The sequence below is a fragment of the Sminthopsis crassicaudata genome, chromosome 1, assembly GCF_048593235.1.
Source record: "Sminthopsis crassicaudata isolate SCR6 chromosome 1, ASM4859323v1, whole genome shotgun sequence".
NCBI lineage: Eukaryota > Metazoa > Chordata > Mammalia > Dasyuromorphia > Dasyuridae > Sminthopsis > Sminthopsis crassicaudata.
Window position 1 is genome coordinate 673,801,660 of NC_133617.1, and position 16,292 is coordinate 673,817,951.

Sequence of the window (16,292 nt, forward strand, 5' to 3'; positions counted from 1 at the left end):
AAAAGGAAAGCAAAGGAAATATTACAATAACATTCAGAGATTGTTCTAGGCTAGTGTTTTCTTCAAGAACCATCTAATAACTAAATGTGTATGAAACACAGGCCAGTCATCCTGCAATGGAAGATAAAAGAGTTGAAGAAATACCTCTGACTTATCAGGGAGAATAAAATATTCCTTAAAAGAAGAAAAACTTCAAAAAAAGGGAAAATTATAACAACTGGCAACAAAAAGTGCTTTATATTCATGATCTCACATGATCTTATAAAAAAAAAGTGCTACTCAAATTTAGATAACTCTAGAAACTAATTCCCTCAGAGGACATATTCACAAACCATTCATGCCCACTCATCCTCTGTGATCTTATCTAGGTCTATAAGGTGGAGGCAACCCAAAGTGCAGATGTTTTTCACTTTCCTCTGGATCATGGCTCAGGAAGAACTAAGTTCAAATATGACTTCAAATATTCACTAGTTCTATGACCCTGGGCAAGTCACTTACCTTGTGTTTGCCTCAACTTCCTCTTCTGTAAAATGGGGATAACAGCATCTGCCTTCCAAAGTTGTTGTGAAGACAAAATGGGATAATTGGAAAAGTGCTTAGCAGAGTTTGCCTGGCTCAGAATAGATGCTATATATTAGCTATTCTTATTCTTATTATTAGCTACGAGCTTGACATCCCCAGGCACCAATGGGGAATTCAGACAGCCCTCACCATTGCCACCTAACTAGATCATCTTATTTTCTTAATATATAGTTTCCTAATGATATAATTTGCTCCTGCTTTTCTTCAAATTCTATCAAATGAAATCACTGTAAAGTATTCAGCACAGTGTACACAGAATGTACCATGAAATGTTACTATTATTCCAGGTTCTTATTGGTTCTATGTTGCAGTCTCTCCACATCTACTGTGCACTTTTGTATTGTTTTCTGTGTGAAACTCATTATCCACATTTGACAAATGGTGGCACTGAGGTTCAAGGAGGGCAGTGACTCCACATAGCTGGTATCCTCCTGACTTAGCAGTTGGCACTCCTACTATCCCTTGCACCCTCTCTACTCTTGTTGCATACTGTCTGATTAAAGAATGTAATGAATTCTGTAACAGATCATAAAGTTGGTATAAGGGCAGGGCATAGTGGTGAGAAATTCCATTATCTAGATACATATCAGAGGTTTCTCGCTGCTGTGATCTCATCTCAGTATGAGAACATCCTCTCATGATGCTGAATGCAAACCTCTTAAATCTCTCATGACATCCTTGGGGTCAAGGTAGAAAGAGGCCAGATTAGAAGTTTTATTTTATTTTATTTTTTATCATGGACCCCTTTGGCAGATGGGGAAAGCTTATAGAACCTATTTACAGATAATGTTTTTAAATGTACCCCCCAAAATACAGAATTACAATAGAAGCTAATTTTATTGATGTGAAATTATCAAAACTTGTTTTTTAAAAAGGACACCAGATTAAGAAAACTCAAGTTACATGGATTTTGGAATTGGTTAGATGCTCAGAAACTGAGAAACAAAGAAAGGAAGAGGCTTGCCTGAGGTCACACATATGTTGGCAGCAGAAAATAGAACCCAGAGCACTGATTCCCAGAACTAGAGCTGGAAGAAATTGCAAATGCTATTTAATCAATTTCATATTTGAACAAGAATATTCTTTACAACATACCCAACAAGTAGTCATCTTGCTTAGTAGTATTCAAGCTTTTGCTTATATCCTTAGGTGAAGGGCCACAAGTTCAATGACAACTTGTCAAAGAGATTATAAAGAGTTAGTTCTAAATAGCTCTTTTTAGTCCTTGAGCAAGTGATAAGTGAGGAGAGAGAAGAGGAAGCTTAGCCTAATCATCAGGTAAGTAAGTACCTTCATCCTAAGGGTCAGGATGGGCAAGGGAAAGGGAAAAAAGGAAAGAGTGATTCTACAAGTCTTCTCATTGGAACATCACTCTAAAGAGATAGAAATTTGATCAGGTTGGACTAGTTGGTTGAGGACCCTTGCTATTCTGCAGAGCCCTCTAGAACTGCATCAGAAGACTGTTTCTGTTCCTATTCTCAATACTTCTCTCAATTACTTGGTGAAAACAAAGATAGCATGCTTATCAAATTATCAGATGACACACAACTGAGATCATCAGATGAAAGAAATGACTCAGAAGATGATGAAAAAAATAACATTATATAGAGCTTGCAAAGTGCATTATGTTTTTTATTTTTTTCCATTCTTTACAACCACTTTGGGAGTTAGGTGCTATATCATCCTCATCTTACAGATGAGAAAAGTGAGACAAACAGAAATGAAGTGACTTGCCTAGGATCATACAGCTATTGGATCATACATATTGAAGACCAAATTTTAATATAGCAATTTAGTCATTATGGCACTCAGGATGAGCTGAATCCCAAGAAAATCAAAATGTAATAGTGATAAAAGGAAAGTCTTGAGCAAGGACAAGATAGTTCACTTTATACTTCCCTTGTTTGAGCACATCTGAAATACTGTGTTTGTATTGCATTAATTAATTTAATTAAGTTCTGAATGGATGGTGAATATTCTGCTAGATGCTGGAGAACTACAAGTATAGATTAGATATAGGCTAAGCCTTGACAATGCTTAAAAGATGACCCTGATAAGATGAGCAAGCTCAGAGGAAAGTAACCACCAACCCTAACATACAAGGATTGCCTTAAGATGTGGGTGATGTTGAATCTGAGGAAAAGAAGACTGGAGGCAGAATCAAGATAGTAAAGGAAGCAGGAAAATCAAACTTCCAACATTTCCCTTCAAACTACTTTAAAATAACTCCACAAATAAAACTGTGGAGCAGCAAAGGCAATATATTAGAAGGGGACTTTTTTCAGTCCAAAATAACCTAGAAGGTTGGAAAGAAAGTCTGTGACTCTGGACTGGGGAATGATTTGGAGCACATGCAGTGGCAACACATCTGTGGGCTGTGGAAGTGGCTGTGACAGCAGCAGCAAAAACTTTGGGAGTTCTCAGAAATATGTAAAGGGACTGGCCAACTTAGAATTGGACAAAAGGCCCCATGAGACAATAAAACCCAATAAAACAAAGTCAAAAGAATGAAAAAATAACAGAAAATTGAAATATCTCATTGAAAAAACAAATGACCTGGGAAAACAGATCAAGGAAAGTTAATTTAAGAATTATTAGACTGCCTGAAAACTACAAATTTTTTTTTTAAAAAGTCTTAGAATCATATTTTAAGAAATTATCAAGAAAAACTGTCCCACTATTTTAGGGACCAAAGGGAAAAAAGAAAATTCACTTAATATCTCCTGAAATAGATTCCAAAATGAAAACTCCTAGTAATTAAGTTAAATTCTAGCACCTTCCAGAAGGAGCAAATGCTGAAAGTAGCCAGAAAGAAACTGTGGCAGTAGAACCAGAGAGAATTTACCATCTACCATGATAAAAGAATGGAAAGTTTAGAATATATGGTATTTGAGAAGACAAAGGAGCTAGAACTGAAATCAAGAATAACCTACCCTACAAAACGGAATTTAATCCTTCAGTGGAAAAAAAAAAGGCTATTTAATAATATAGAGGAATTTCAAACATTCCTGCTGAAAGCTAAATAGAAAATCTGAAATTTTAAACATGAAAGAGAAATCATGAGACTTAATTTGTTTAAACTGTCATATACTTCCATATACTTCTATATGGAAATATAATTACAAAGAACTTATTCATTATTTGGGTAGATAGAAGGAGTCTAGGAGGTGGTACAATGGATAGAGAACTGGGCTTGGAAGCAGGAAGACTCACCTTCATGAGTTCAAATCCTTCTCCTTAGGCACCTGGACAAGTCACCTAAACCTGTTTGCCTTCAAGAGATCTTGAAATGAGCTGGGGAAGTTAATGGCAAACCATTCCACTATCTTAGCCAAGAAAACCCCAAATGTAAGTCACAAAGAGTTGTACATGACTGAAATGATAGACATAGGGCATGTGCACAAGTCCATTGGGAGAAGAGAGAAGAAGTAAGGCAAAGAATGGGAGAAATTACAAGTAAAAGAAGTGTACAAAGAAAAGCTTTCACGATAAAAGGGAAAATGGAATGAGAAGGAGAGACTTGAACCTCACTCTCATCTGAACTGGTTCAGAAAGGAAAGAACAAACACACACACACACACACAATTTGGATTTTAAAAAATCTGTCTTAGGGAAGGAGGGGGAAGAGAAACTTTTTTTTTTTTTTTTAAAGGGATGGGTGGAGGTGGTGATAAGAGGGAAGGAGGGCAGATTAATAGAGGCAGTAGTCAGAAGCAAAACAGACTCTTGAGAAGGAGTAGGGCAAATAAAGAATAAACAAACAAAAAATGAGATGGAAGGAAAATAAACAGTTATGAATGTGAATGGAATGAATTCTCTCATAAAATGGAAGTAGACAGCAGAATAGATTAGAAACCAGAATACAACAATATATTGTTTATAAGAAACACATTTGAAACAAAAAGACAACCATAGTTAAATAAGAAGCTAGAGTACAATCTATTATGTTATAGTTGAAAAAAAAAAAAAAAAAGGCTGGAGTAGTAATTATGATCTCAATTAAATCAAAAACAAAAATAGAACTAATTAAAAGAAATACTCAGAGAAATAACAATTTGCTAAAAGTACCATAGAAAAAGAAATAATAGCAATATCAAACATATCATGCACCAAATGGCATGACATTCAAATTCTTAAAAAAAAAAAAAAAAAAAAAAAGGGGGGGGGCAAGCTAAGTGGCGCAGTGGATAGAGCACCAGCCTTGAATTCAGGAGGACCCGAGGTCAAATATGATCTTAGACACTTAACACTTCCTAGCTGTGTGACCCTGGACATGTCACTTAACCCCAGCCTCAGGGGAAAAAAAAAATTAAATGAGTTACAGGAAGTAAAAACTGTACCAGTGGAGGACTTCAACTTTCCCCTTTCAGGACTAGAAATAAAATAAATAAGAAAAAAATTAAGGAGACGAATAGAATTTTGGAAAAATTAGATATGGTGACCTTTGGAGAAAAATGAATAAGAATAAAAAGGAGTTTACCCTTTCCTCAAGGTACCTTCACAAAAGCAAACCATATACTAGGGCAAACAAAAACAAATATGAAATGTACTCTTTTGAGGCATAAAAAACAATGCAAATTATATTCAATAAAGGGCTTGGAAACATAAAAAATTGATTGGAAAGGAAATAATTCAATCCTATAGAATGAATAGATCAAAGAACATCTCATGGAAACAATAAATAATTTCATAAAAGAGACTGACAACAATAAACAACATACTAAAGTTTGTGAGAGGCAGCCAAAGTAGTAACTTAGAGAAAAATGTATATCTCTAAATGCTTATATAAACTAAAAAAGAAAAAGAACAGGCTAATGAATTGGGTATGCAACTAAAACAAACAAACTAAAAAAAGGACAAATTACAAATCTTCAAATAAACATCTGGTATCCTGAAAATTAAAAAAGTTAAAATGAAAAAAGTGAAAGTACTACCAATAAAAATGAAATTAAAACAATTATTAGGTGCTATTTTGCCTAATTATATGTTGATAAAGATGACAATTTAGGAGAAATGAATGCTTACAAAAATAAAACTTCTGGATTAACAGAAGAGGAAATTGGATACTTAAATAACTGTATTTTAGAAAAAAGGAATTGAACAAGCCATCAATGAATGCCTTAGGAAAAAAGTCCCTAGAACCACATGGATTTAAAAATAATAAATTCTACTACCAAGCCTCTGAAGAACAATTAATTCCAATCAAATTAACTATTTGAAAAAATTTGTAAAGAAAGAGTCCGCCCAAATTCCATCTATGATACAAATAGGGTTTTGACATCTAAAGGAGGGAGAGCAAAGAGAAAGAAAACTATAGACCAATTTCTCTGATGAATGTTGATGTAAATATTTTAAATAAAATACTAGTATTTAATGCTAATTAAATATTTAACTAATACTGATTAAATACTAGTATTTAAGTAAAATACTAGCAATATTTCATAGCAATAAATCGCAAAGATCATACACTATGACCAGATGGGATTTGTACCTGGAAAATAGAACTAGTTCAACATTTGGTAAACTATAACCATAACTGCCCAGATCAATAACAAAAACAAAATTATAATTATCTCAATAGTTGCATGAGGAAAAAAGCTTTTTTGTTAAAAAAATTTATAAAGCCTTTCTTAAGATGATTATTAGGAGGATTCTGGAAAAATGGTAGAGTAGGCTGGTAAATTTTTTTTTTGAAGTTTATTATTATTATTTTTTATTTTAAACCCTCATGTTTGTTTATTATGAACACATTCTTTTTTTTTTTTTTTAATAGTTTTTATTTAACAGATATATGTGTGGATAATTTTACAACATTGACAATTGCCAAACCTTTTGTTCTAATTTTTCCCCTCCTTCCCCCCTTGCTCCCCCCACAGATGGCAGGTTGACCAATACATGTTAAATATGTTAAAGTATAAATAGGCTGGTAAATTTCAAGCACTCCACATTGCCCCCACAAACTGAACAGAGCGAACATAGACTAGGGAAAAATCAAGAACACTCCTCCAAGTACAACCCAAGATCTGAAGAAAGTCCCTGGGCTAGAGATTAACCATGTGAAGCACAAATACTTCTGGGCTAGCTCTGCACAAACAGCAAATGGGGAGTTATAGGGCTAGCAAGGTATGGCTGGAGCATCAGCAGGAATCCCACACTTTCACCTCCTGGACAGCCTGTAGAGTTAGGGTCTGAGTGGAAAAGATGAAAAAGTGAAGCTCAGATGATTAGGAACGCTAGAGCCAACTGTCCTGCATGGACACAGCCCTGTAACCAGCATACCCAGTTGAGTGTGTAGAAGCAGTGAGCATTTGCTGGAGAGTGGAACTCTTGGTTTGGGTTCCTGGTCACAGGGGAGAGCTGAAGTAAAGCCAGAAGAATTACCACCTCACAATTAGAGGTGTTTATAGTAATACCTCTTATTTAAAAAAAAAAAAAAAAAAAAAGAGAGAGAGAACCGACAAAGAAGAAAGAATCCCACCACAAAACTTACTATCGGAAGACTGAGATTCATCTTCAAAGGAGGACACTGAAGAAAGGAAAAAAAAAAAAAAAAGCTTCTATCCCACAGAGGAATGTTAAATGGCTCTCTGCCCAGAGACAATTTATAGAAGAACTCAAGAAAGAATTTTAAAATTTAAAAAAAGAGCTATTGAGGAAAGAGTAAATAAAATAAAATAAAATAAAATAAAAACCATCCAAGAAAAACAAAAAGATTATGAAAAAAAGTTAATAAACTAGAAAAGGACATAGAAAGTCTCAAAGGTGAAAATAACTCTTTAGAAATTAGAAATGAGCAAGGAGAAGCCAGTGAAGCTATGAAAGACCAAGCAATAACAAAACAGATTATAAAGAATGAAAAAATAGAACAGAATGTGAAATACCTTATAAGAAAAACAACAGACCTCGAGAACAGATCAAGAAGAGAAAATATAAGAATAATTGGACTGCCTGAAAGTTGCGACCAAAAAAAGAACTTTGACATAATAATGCAAGAAATAATCCAAGAAAATTAACCTGAAGTGATAGAACACGAGGGTAAAGAAGAAATATAAAAAAATCCACCAGTCACTACTTCAAAGAGATCTTCTGTGGAATACATATAGGAATATTATTGCCAAATTTTGAAACCCCAAGATCAAAGAGAAAATTTTGTTAAAAAAAATTAAGGAAAAAAAATATGCTGGAACTACAATTAGAATTGTACAGGATTTATCAACAGCCAAGATAAAAGACTATAGGTCCTGGAATCATATATACCAACAATCAAAAGATCTAGGCCTGTGGCCAAAAATATCATATCCAGAAAAATTATTTATAATATTAAATGAGAAAAAACAGACATTCAGTGAACTTGTAGATTTTTAGAATTTTCTATTAACCAAACCCAAACGTAATAGAAAATTTAACATATTAAGAGCTAATATCAAATAACAATTTCTAATCAACATGGATAAATTATTTATTTTTTACATATGAAATGTGTACCATATGTTTTAAGATTGACATCAACAATATAGTAGCTCAAAAGAAAGACTAGGGCAGAGTTAAGATAAAAATAGTAATTATATTATACAAATAAGGAAGAATAATAGATACAGAGACATTAGAATGGGGAGAAGGGCTCATAGTTCTGAAACTCTAATCACATTGGGAGTGGGTTAAATATATATATATATATATGTAAAATCATAAAAGGTATATATATATGTAAAATCATAAAAGGTATAGCACCCTCAAAAATCTATAAAGAAATAAAAGGGAAGGGATGGGTGGATAGGAAAACAAGGGAGGGATTTATGGGTGAGGGGAGATTAAGTAATAGCAAGGAAGGAGTAGAATTAAAGTAGAGCCAGCAGGCATAGGAAAGAAAAGGCAAACGTGTTTGTGTATATGTGTATGTGTGTGTGTGTAGGGGACAATATAAAATATATATCCTATTCATGTCCAGAAAAAGAACTAAAAAATGTTGAGTGCAAACTAAGCTTTACTTTTTTCACTTACTTTTTTTTCTTGTTTTTTTTGGAGGGGTACAACATGGCTAATAGGGAAATATGTTTTGCACTACTTTCTAAGTATAACTGATATCACATTGCTTGTCTTCTTAATGGGTGGTGGAGAGGCTGGAGAGAGGGAGACAATTTGGAACTCGAAATTTTAAAAAATGAATGTAAAAATAAAATATAATTATTTTAAAAGAAATCATGAGAGCGAATAGAAGTAGGGATGGAACATGCAAATGGTCTTCAATGATTTTACAACTTTTTCAGTCTATTTTTTTCTTTGACTCTGCAGAACAGAATTAAGCATAATGCATGGAAGCTGCAAAGAAGCAAAAATTTGGCTCCATGTGAAGACAAACTACCAAATAACTAGGCCTGGATCATAAAAAACAAATGTACTGAATTCCTGATCAGTGGGTCCAGAGGTTTCCAAGCAGAATCTTAGTGACCACTTGTTGTCTAGGATATAGTAAATAACGGGCATTTATACTACAGCTAAGATCTGGGCTAGATAATTCCTGAGCCCTATCCATCTCTGAGATTCTAAGATAGGTAAAACTGTCACTAGACTTGGAAGGGATGGAAGGAAAAGGAGTTTTTTCAAAAGAAAAATAATTTCCTCCATTAGGGAAATCAAACATTCATTCTCTATCCCTTCATTTTGCACATATTTTTATATAACATGCTAAGAAGATGCTTGGCATTGCACTAAAGTGCTTTACAATTATTTCATTTGATCCTCACATCAACTCTGGAATGTAGAAGTAGATGCTATTACTTATCTCTATTTACAGATAAGGAAAAATGAGATCAGCAAAGGTAAAGTGTCAGGTCCTCCCACTTTGATCCAGGTGCTCTGCACATAGTGGTGCCACCTGGACACTATATGAGAATGTGAGCTCCTGGAGAAGAACTACTTTGATTTTATATTCCTGGTGCTTCAGACAGTGCCTGGCATGTAAGAAAAGCTGGCTGATTAACCAAGAGAGAACCAAGTTTCTTCAGGGTCAAGTCTGGTTATGATTATCTAATATTCAATTTTTGCTTTTTGTTCTTTTTATTTTATTTATAATGCCATATACATTGGGTATATTATTTGACTCTTGTATCTATTTATTTAAGACTTTTCAGGCTTCTCTTTCCAGAATTCTTTATCCTTGTAACCCCTCTTCTTTCCAAACAACTAAATTTCTCCTGATTGTCCCAGTTTCCAGAGCTTTCCCAGCTTCCCCAAACTATGGTATATTCCTTTTCTGTCTAAGTTCTAAGTCTCTTCCTCACAAATGCCAGATGCCTGAGAGCAGGGGTTTCAACAAAGTGCCTGACACAACATGTCAATGTAGAATGATTCCTTGTTTCTTGCAGTGTAGTAATAATTCATGCCATTCTTGTGTCAGAATTTGTTTAGCTATTTCCTAATCTCTGCTACTATGAAAAGTGAAAAGGCATTGATTTTTTAAATCATTTTTTCAAATTCTCCATACCAGAATCAAAGACTGAATTTTGAATCCCTCCTCTCTCCACTCTCCACATCCTGTCACTTCCTCCAACCTTTTTCCTGCATATCATTATGGACTCTGTGAAATGAACTTTTTATCTCCTATGAACTGGACCCTTCTGTTTCTGTTTCAGATTATCTCAGGAATATAGGATTTCGTCAACATATTTACTTTTTTCATCCCAGGTCTCTCCCCTGCTCCCTTCTTGGCCTGTACCAAAGAGAAGTTTCACTTTGTAAGTACACAAATCATCATTTTCTACTGGTGAATTCCATTGCTGTGTTTCCATTCAATTTTTCGTCTTTTGTTTTCCAGCAAAAGAAATTGGCATCTTAAATTTTTTTTTTTTTTTTTTTTTTTTTTTTTTTTTTTTTTTTTTTTAACATTTAACGAGGATAAAGAATTCTGGGAAGAGAAGCCTGAACAGTCTCCCCCCTCTCCCCCAGGCTGGGGTTAAGTGACTTGCCCAGGGTCACTCAGCTAGGAAGCATTAAGTGTCTGAGATCAAATTTGAACTTGGGTCCTCCTGAATTCAAGGCTGGTGCTCTATCCACTGCGCCACCTAGCTGCCCCCTAAACAGTCTTAAATGAATGTTTTAAATGTTTTGAACTAAATATCATATAGACAGCTGAAATTCAATTGTGCCAAACACCTCTTGGCCTCTAAACTTCTTCCTCCCATCTTTCCAAATTTTCCTATTAATATTAAAAATATTTGTATCCTTCCAGTCACTTAAGCCTGGAGCACCCACTATCATCCTCAATTCCTTGCTCTTACTTTCTCTACATACTAACCTGCTACCAAATCTTGCTGTTTCTACTTCTATGATGTTTCTCCTCCATCTCTTTTTCTCCACTCAGTTACCCACCCTACTTCAGATTTTCATCACCCCTACTGCAACAGCCTTCCAACTGGCCTCACTGCCTCAAGTCTCTCCCCACTCCATTCTTTATTCAGCTGCCAAGGTGATTTTTTTCTAAACCATAACCCTTATCACTGTCCTGGTTCAATAAGCTTCAATAGTTCCCTATTACCTCCAAAATTAAATAAGAACTCATGTTATTTGGTATTTAGAGTTTTATAATAAAGGTCCCTTCCTACCTCTCCATTTTTGTTATACTGTCCTCCTCTCCATCTACACACTCTAGGATCTCACCTGCATACTTTTGCACTGCTGACCGGCCCCCAATGCCTGGAATGGTTTGTCCTCCTCACCTCTGCCTCTCAATTTTCCTTGGATACCGTTAACCAATTTTGTAGATATTTTGTATGCACCTCATTGCTTACATGGTTCCTTCAGCTGGAACACAGGTTGCTTTAAAGTCTTGGAGTTAAGCCCCATTAGAAACTTTAGGAGATGATAAGGGGATCAAGACAAATGGTCAGATATTATAAGGGACCCTTTGTTGCTGATGACTGAAAATTCTATTGCTTAAAAGCTGTTCTGAGTTTCAGTTCCAAGGCAGAGATGAATATTTCCAATTTGTCACAAGGCAGCAAAGGGCCTGGTCCCAGTTCCAAGGAGAAAAGGAGCACTAGCACTTATGGCTGCAGGACAGCAGAGGACTTGGTCATAGTTCCAAAGCTAAGAGGGGACCAGTACTTGCAGCTGTAGAGAAGCAAAGATCCTTCTAGGATAAAGAACAGAGCTCATAATAGGAGACCAATAACTATACTTCTCCCAGAATAACGCTAACTTAGAAACATAGAAAACTTATAGACCCCAGAACTAGCTCTGAAAAAGCTTTAAGCCTGAGTCCTGAACCTCACATGAGCAAAGCCTAACTTTAACATAAAGTTCAAAGTTAAGAAATAGGTTGGGAAAATGAGCAAACACTAAAAACAAACAAAAAGCCCCCCCCCCCCAACCCTTGACTACAAAAAGCTACCAAGACATAATCGCAGAAGAAAACAATAAAAAAATAGTTATAAGCAAAATCTCAAAGAAAAGTGCTAATTGGAAACAAACCTGATAAGAATTCCTGAAAGAGTTAAAGAAAGAACTAAGAGTGGTACAGGAAAAATAAGGGGGGGAAAAAATTTGATTCAAGAAAATTGTGAAAAGAGAATTAACAGTTTGGTAGAAATAATGAAGAAACATAAGACTTAGGAAAAGCATAAAAAGTAAACAAGAGAGAGAAATTATGAGACTTAATATGTTTAAACTGTTTATACCACTATACTACTGTTTCCACTGTTTGTAATTCCTAAGAACTACATCATTATTAGGGCAGTTAGGAATCTACATAGTGTGAGTTGATTATGTTGGGATAATCTCAAAAAACAAGTGAAAAAGAAGGATACACTAGGAAAGAGAAAGGGAAAATCTTTCTTACATAAAAGAGGCATGAAAGGAAATTGGAACTTCCATTGTCACTTTCTTAGGTCATTGCATCAGTGTTGCTGAAATTATTTGTTATATTCTCCCACCCCTACCTCCAAAGAAGGTATATACAATCAAAATCATGCTGGCTTTAAAACAAAAAAGCATAAACTTCAAAAGTCTTTGAGGACTACTCAATTCCTACTACCTACAAAAAGCAACTCCAGATGAATTGCATTCATGTCTATTGAAATAGTTTTTCATGGCACTAAATTCACTGGCCTGAGGACAATTTATGAAATGTCAAGTAGTTATCACCTTACACCTTTAGACTTATCATGAGAAACTTAAACCACAGCTTTTTTCCCCTCTTTTTTTTAACCTTACACTGTCGGAGGCATGGCTGATCACAAAAATGTAAAGTGACATGGATGCATACAATTGCCCTTCTAATCAAGAACAGCACAACACATTTCTCTGATTATTAGTAATTTGGAGCATTCTCAAACCTAAGAGAAGCAGAGAACAAAGAGAAAATAGACAGAATCCATCAGTTACCCTCCCTCACAACTGGGCAATTAGTCTATTTGGTATTTCTTGGTCAAGTTCATTTGTTCATTCTATAATTCTAAGCTCAAACTCTGTCAACCAGGAAGCCTCTCAATTTCATGGTGGATTATAATGGCAGCTGGTGTTACAGAGAATAAAAATAGACCTGAAGCCTGGAGACCTGAGTTTAAACCTGATTTCAGAAACTTACTAGTTGTGTGTCTCTTAGGCATGTCATTTAATTGGTGTCTGTCTCAGTTTCCTCAACTGTACAAATCAGGATAATAATAACACCTACCTCCCAGGATAAAATGATAAATATAAATATGAGACAATTATTTATACTTTAGAATAGAATGCTCTTTTAGAATAGCACCTGGCATAAGTACCTGCAATATAAATACTTATTTCCTTTTCCCTAACTCTTCCTTACCTAATTATTGACTAGGCAACTTCTTTTCCTTAAGATCAAACAAAAAAAAGTTCATGTATACGAACATATCAGAACCTTACCTTGAGCTTTGATATTTCTGTTTCCTTACAACTTTTTCTTATCTTTGTTTTTTAAATTCTTGAACCAGGTGTTGTAAGTCAGTCTCTTCAGTTTAGATCAACTCATCCTTAATTTCCTTTTTCCTTCTTGGAATCCAAACTTTAGTAATCATTAATTCTACCCTTCAGCAACATCAGTCCACCTGGCCAAAACCAGAATTATATATACCTCCTTTTTCACCTCTTCCCCCACTCAGGAATTTATTAATTAACCCCTTCTCAAGACAATCACAGTAATTCAAACTTTCATTAGACAGAGCTACCTTTTTATCCTACAAAGTCTCAGCACATATATTAAATATTTAAAAGATCCTCATTATTAACTGTAACCACATTTAATTCTCATCCGGAATTGACCCATAATTCCTATTTTTCTGGGACGGGAATTTTTTTTAAACCACATTACAGCCTAAGTGATGGAAAATATGAGTACTCCAAAAGAACCACATTAGAAGCTCTTCTATCCTTACCATGACACAATAATGAACATGATCTCACCACATCCTTGAATGCTGACGCTGCATTCCATATGAGAAAACCCTTAGCTTCCATGAAACATAAAGAACTGAGAAAGAAGATGTACATCGTGTGTACTTATGAGGCCAGCAGAATAAAAATATGTAATGCCATCAGTAAAAACACAAACAAAAGCAAAATAACATAACATATTACCAAGAGTCATTCTAGACTAAAGCCAACAACTGCTTTTGCTACAACAGTTAGGAATGGGATTTAAGTACTATATGTCCTCTCACAATTTGTTGAAATGCTTAACTGGGCTGCAAAGGTACCTGAATATGTTCACTGTGCCGACCAAAAGACCTTTCTAGCATCATCATTTCAACTTAAGCTAGGCTCCAACAGGAAGAAGACTTTCATCTCAGAACCACAAGCATCAATTCAGTCCATCTCCATTCTGGCTGAGTTTTTCAAGGAAAAACCAGGGCAAGGTACATTTTCAGTCCAGAAAAAAAATCTTTTTTGAGACCAAAGTCTACAATTCTTGTCAAGACCCCAATACCCTCTTTTCAGCTTCCTATATATGATCAATATATTTAAAGAGTCTCAAACCTAAATGTCAATTTGGTAATACAAAGCAGAAAAGATTATAGTGCTATGAACCACAACCACTTACCTCATCCTTATTTCCTTCCATAATTCAAGGTCATGGAAGAAGATTCAAGCTATGATGACAAGATACACAAGTCCTAGGTCTTCCATATGTGGAATTACTACTTCAGCTAGTATTATTGCAGGCCTTACAATTACATTTCTATAATCATGAAACAAGAGAAACATAAGCCTATAAAACAGAGGGAAAGTGTGTGTTTTTAGATTAAAATCATGGGTTATTAATCCTTCAGGGATGTTAAAGATTTCCTAGTCCAAGCCCCTCATTTTATAGAAGTGGAAAAGGAAGCCTAAATAGAAAAGGAACCCTACTTAAGATTGTACAGAAAGTTAATTTAAAGTTAACTTAAAGAAGCAGAATGATTCGTGATGAAAAAAATGTTACTCATCTGTAGAACAGAAGTGATGAACTCAGAGTGCATATACCTCACTTTATTTTTCTTTTGCTATTTTTTCCAACAGAGCTAGTTTGAAAATGTTTTGCATGATTTCATATGTATAACTGATATACGGACTGCCTTCTCAATGGGTGAGGAAGGGAGAAAATTTGAAACTCTTTTTTTTTTTAAATGAATATTCTGGCCAGATAGGTAGTACAGTAAATAGAGCATTGGCCCTAGAGTCAGGAGGACCTGAATTCACACCTGACCTCAGATACTTAACACTTACTAGCTGTGTGAGTCTGGTCAAGTCACTTAACCCCAACTGTCTTTCAAAAAAAATGAATGTTCAAATAAACATTTTAATTTTAATTTACATTAAAAAAAAAAAAAAGAAGCAGGAATTCCTTTCTTAAAAGCATATGTGGAAAATAGAAAATAATTCAGATATGTTGATTACAAATCAAGACCAATCCTATTGGAATTGCACAGGACTGGCATGTTCCACAAGAACATAATTATATTGCAAACTGCCTCAATACTTTTAAATCAGAAATTAGTTTCTATGAGCAGCCAAGGGAAAGAACTAACAAGCTTAACACTACATATAAAAGAGGAAGCCAAATCAAGAAGTTAATATACATAAGTATCCAGTGAGATCTTGAAGAGGCTAGACTGAACATAGTTTCCAACTATTTTTCCAGAGTGATTGAAAATAGTTAAAGAATACACCCTACCTAGTAACTAATTAAGAAATGGGAAAAACAATGTTATACTTTGTGTGCCTGGGAATCACCTAATGTAGTGATAGGGACATGTGTTCCTGAAACACCTGGTTAATACTCTGAATGCACTTGCACCCCAAAATAATTTGAGACTATCTTTGGCTGAAAGAGTTTATTAGCATTATATTCCAAACCAAAATCCATAACATAGTTTCTATGGGAAAATATCATCTGAGTTCCATTCAAACTTCAAGAACAAAGCTGATTCATAAGTTGAGAACAAGGTACTGTAAGAAGCTACCAAAGAAGAAGAAAATAACAATCTCTTTCTTCAAAGAACTTAGTGTCTCATGGTAATAATATATAATGGTATACATATTAATGGCATTAAAAATATGTACAGAGAGATGTAAGGAGATACCCAGTCCTAGGCCTTATGAGATATTCAGCAACATACATGGGAGAAATGAGTAGGAAGAAGAATGACTGGGGATCTAGGGAACATGATGACAAAAGAATGACTTTAGTCAGAAGATGAGACCAAACTAAA

The 16,292-nt window shown here is 34.8% G+C and overlaps 1 protein-coding gene across 6 annotated transcripts in view; it reads right to left on the bottom strand.

The window, feature by feature from the left end:
- Nucleotides 1-16,292, bottom strand: part of POC1A (POC1 centriolar protein A) — a 162,580-nt gene that overhangs the window by 33,039 nt on the left and 113,249 nt on the right. The window contains exon 11 of one of the 6 annotated variants that reach the window (XM_074283406.1): nt 476-550. The exons of 4 other annotated variants lie outside the window; for them this stretch is intronic. In XM_074283406.1, the coding sequence (XP_074139507.1) occupies nt 491-550 (60 nt within the window). In that variant the 3' untranslated portion in view covers nt 476-490. Of the gene's footprint in view, nt 1-475; nt 551-16,292 lie in introns of those variants that run through there. One more of the 6 variants, XM_074283407.1, reaches the window with a different exon arrangement.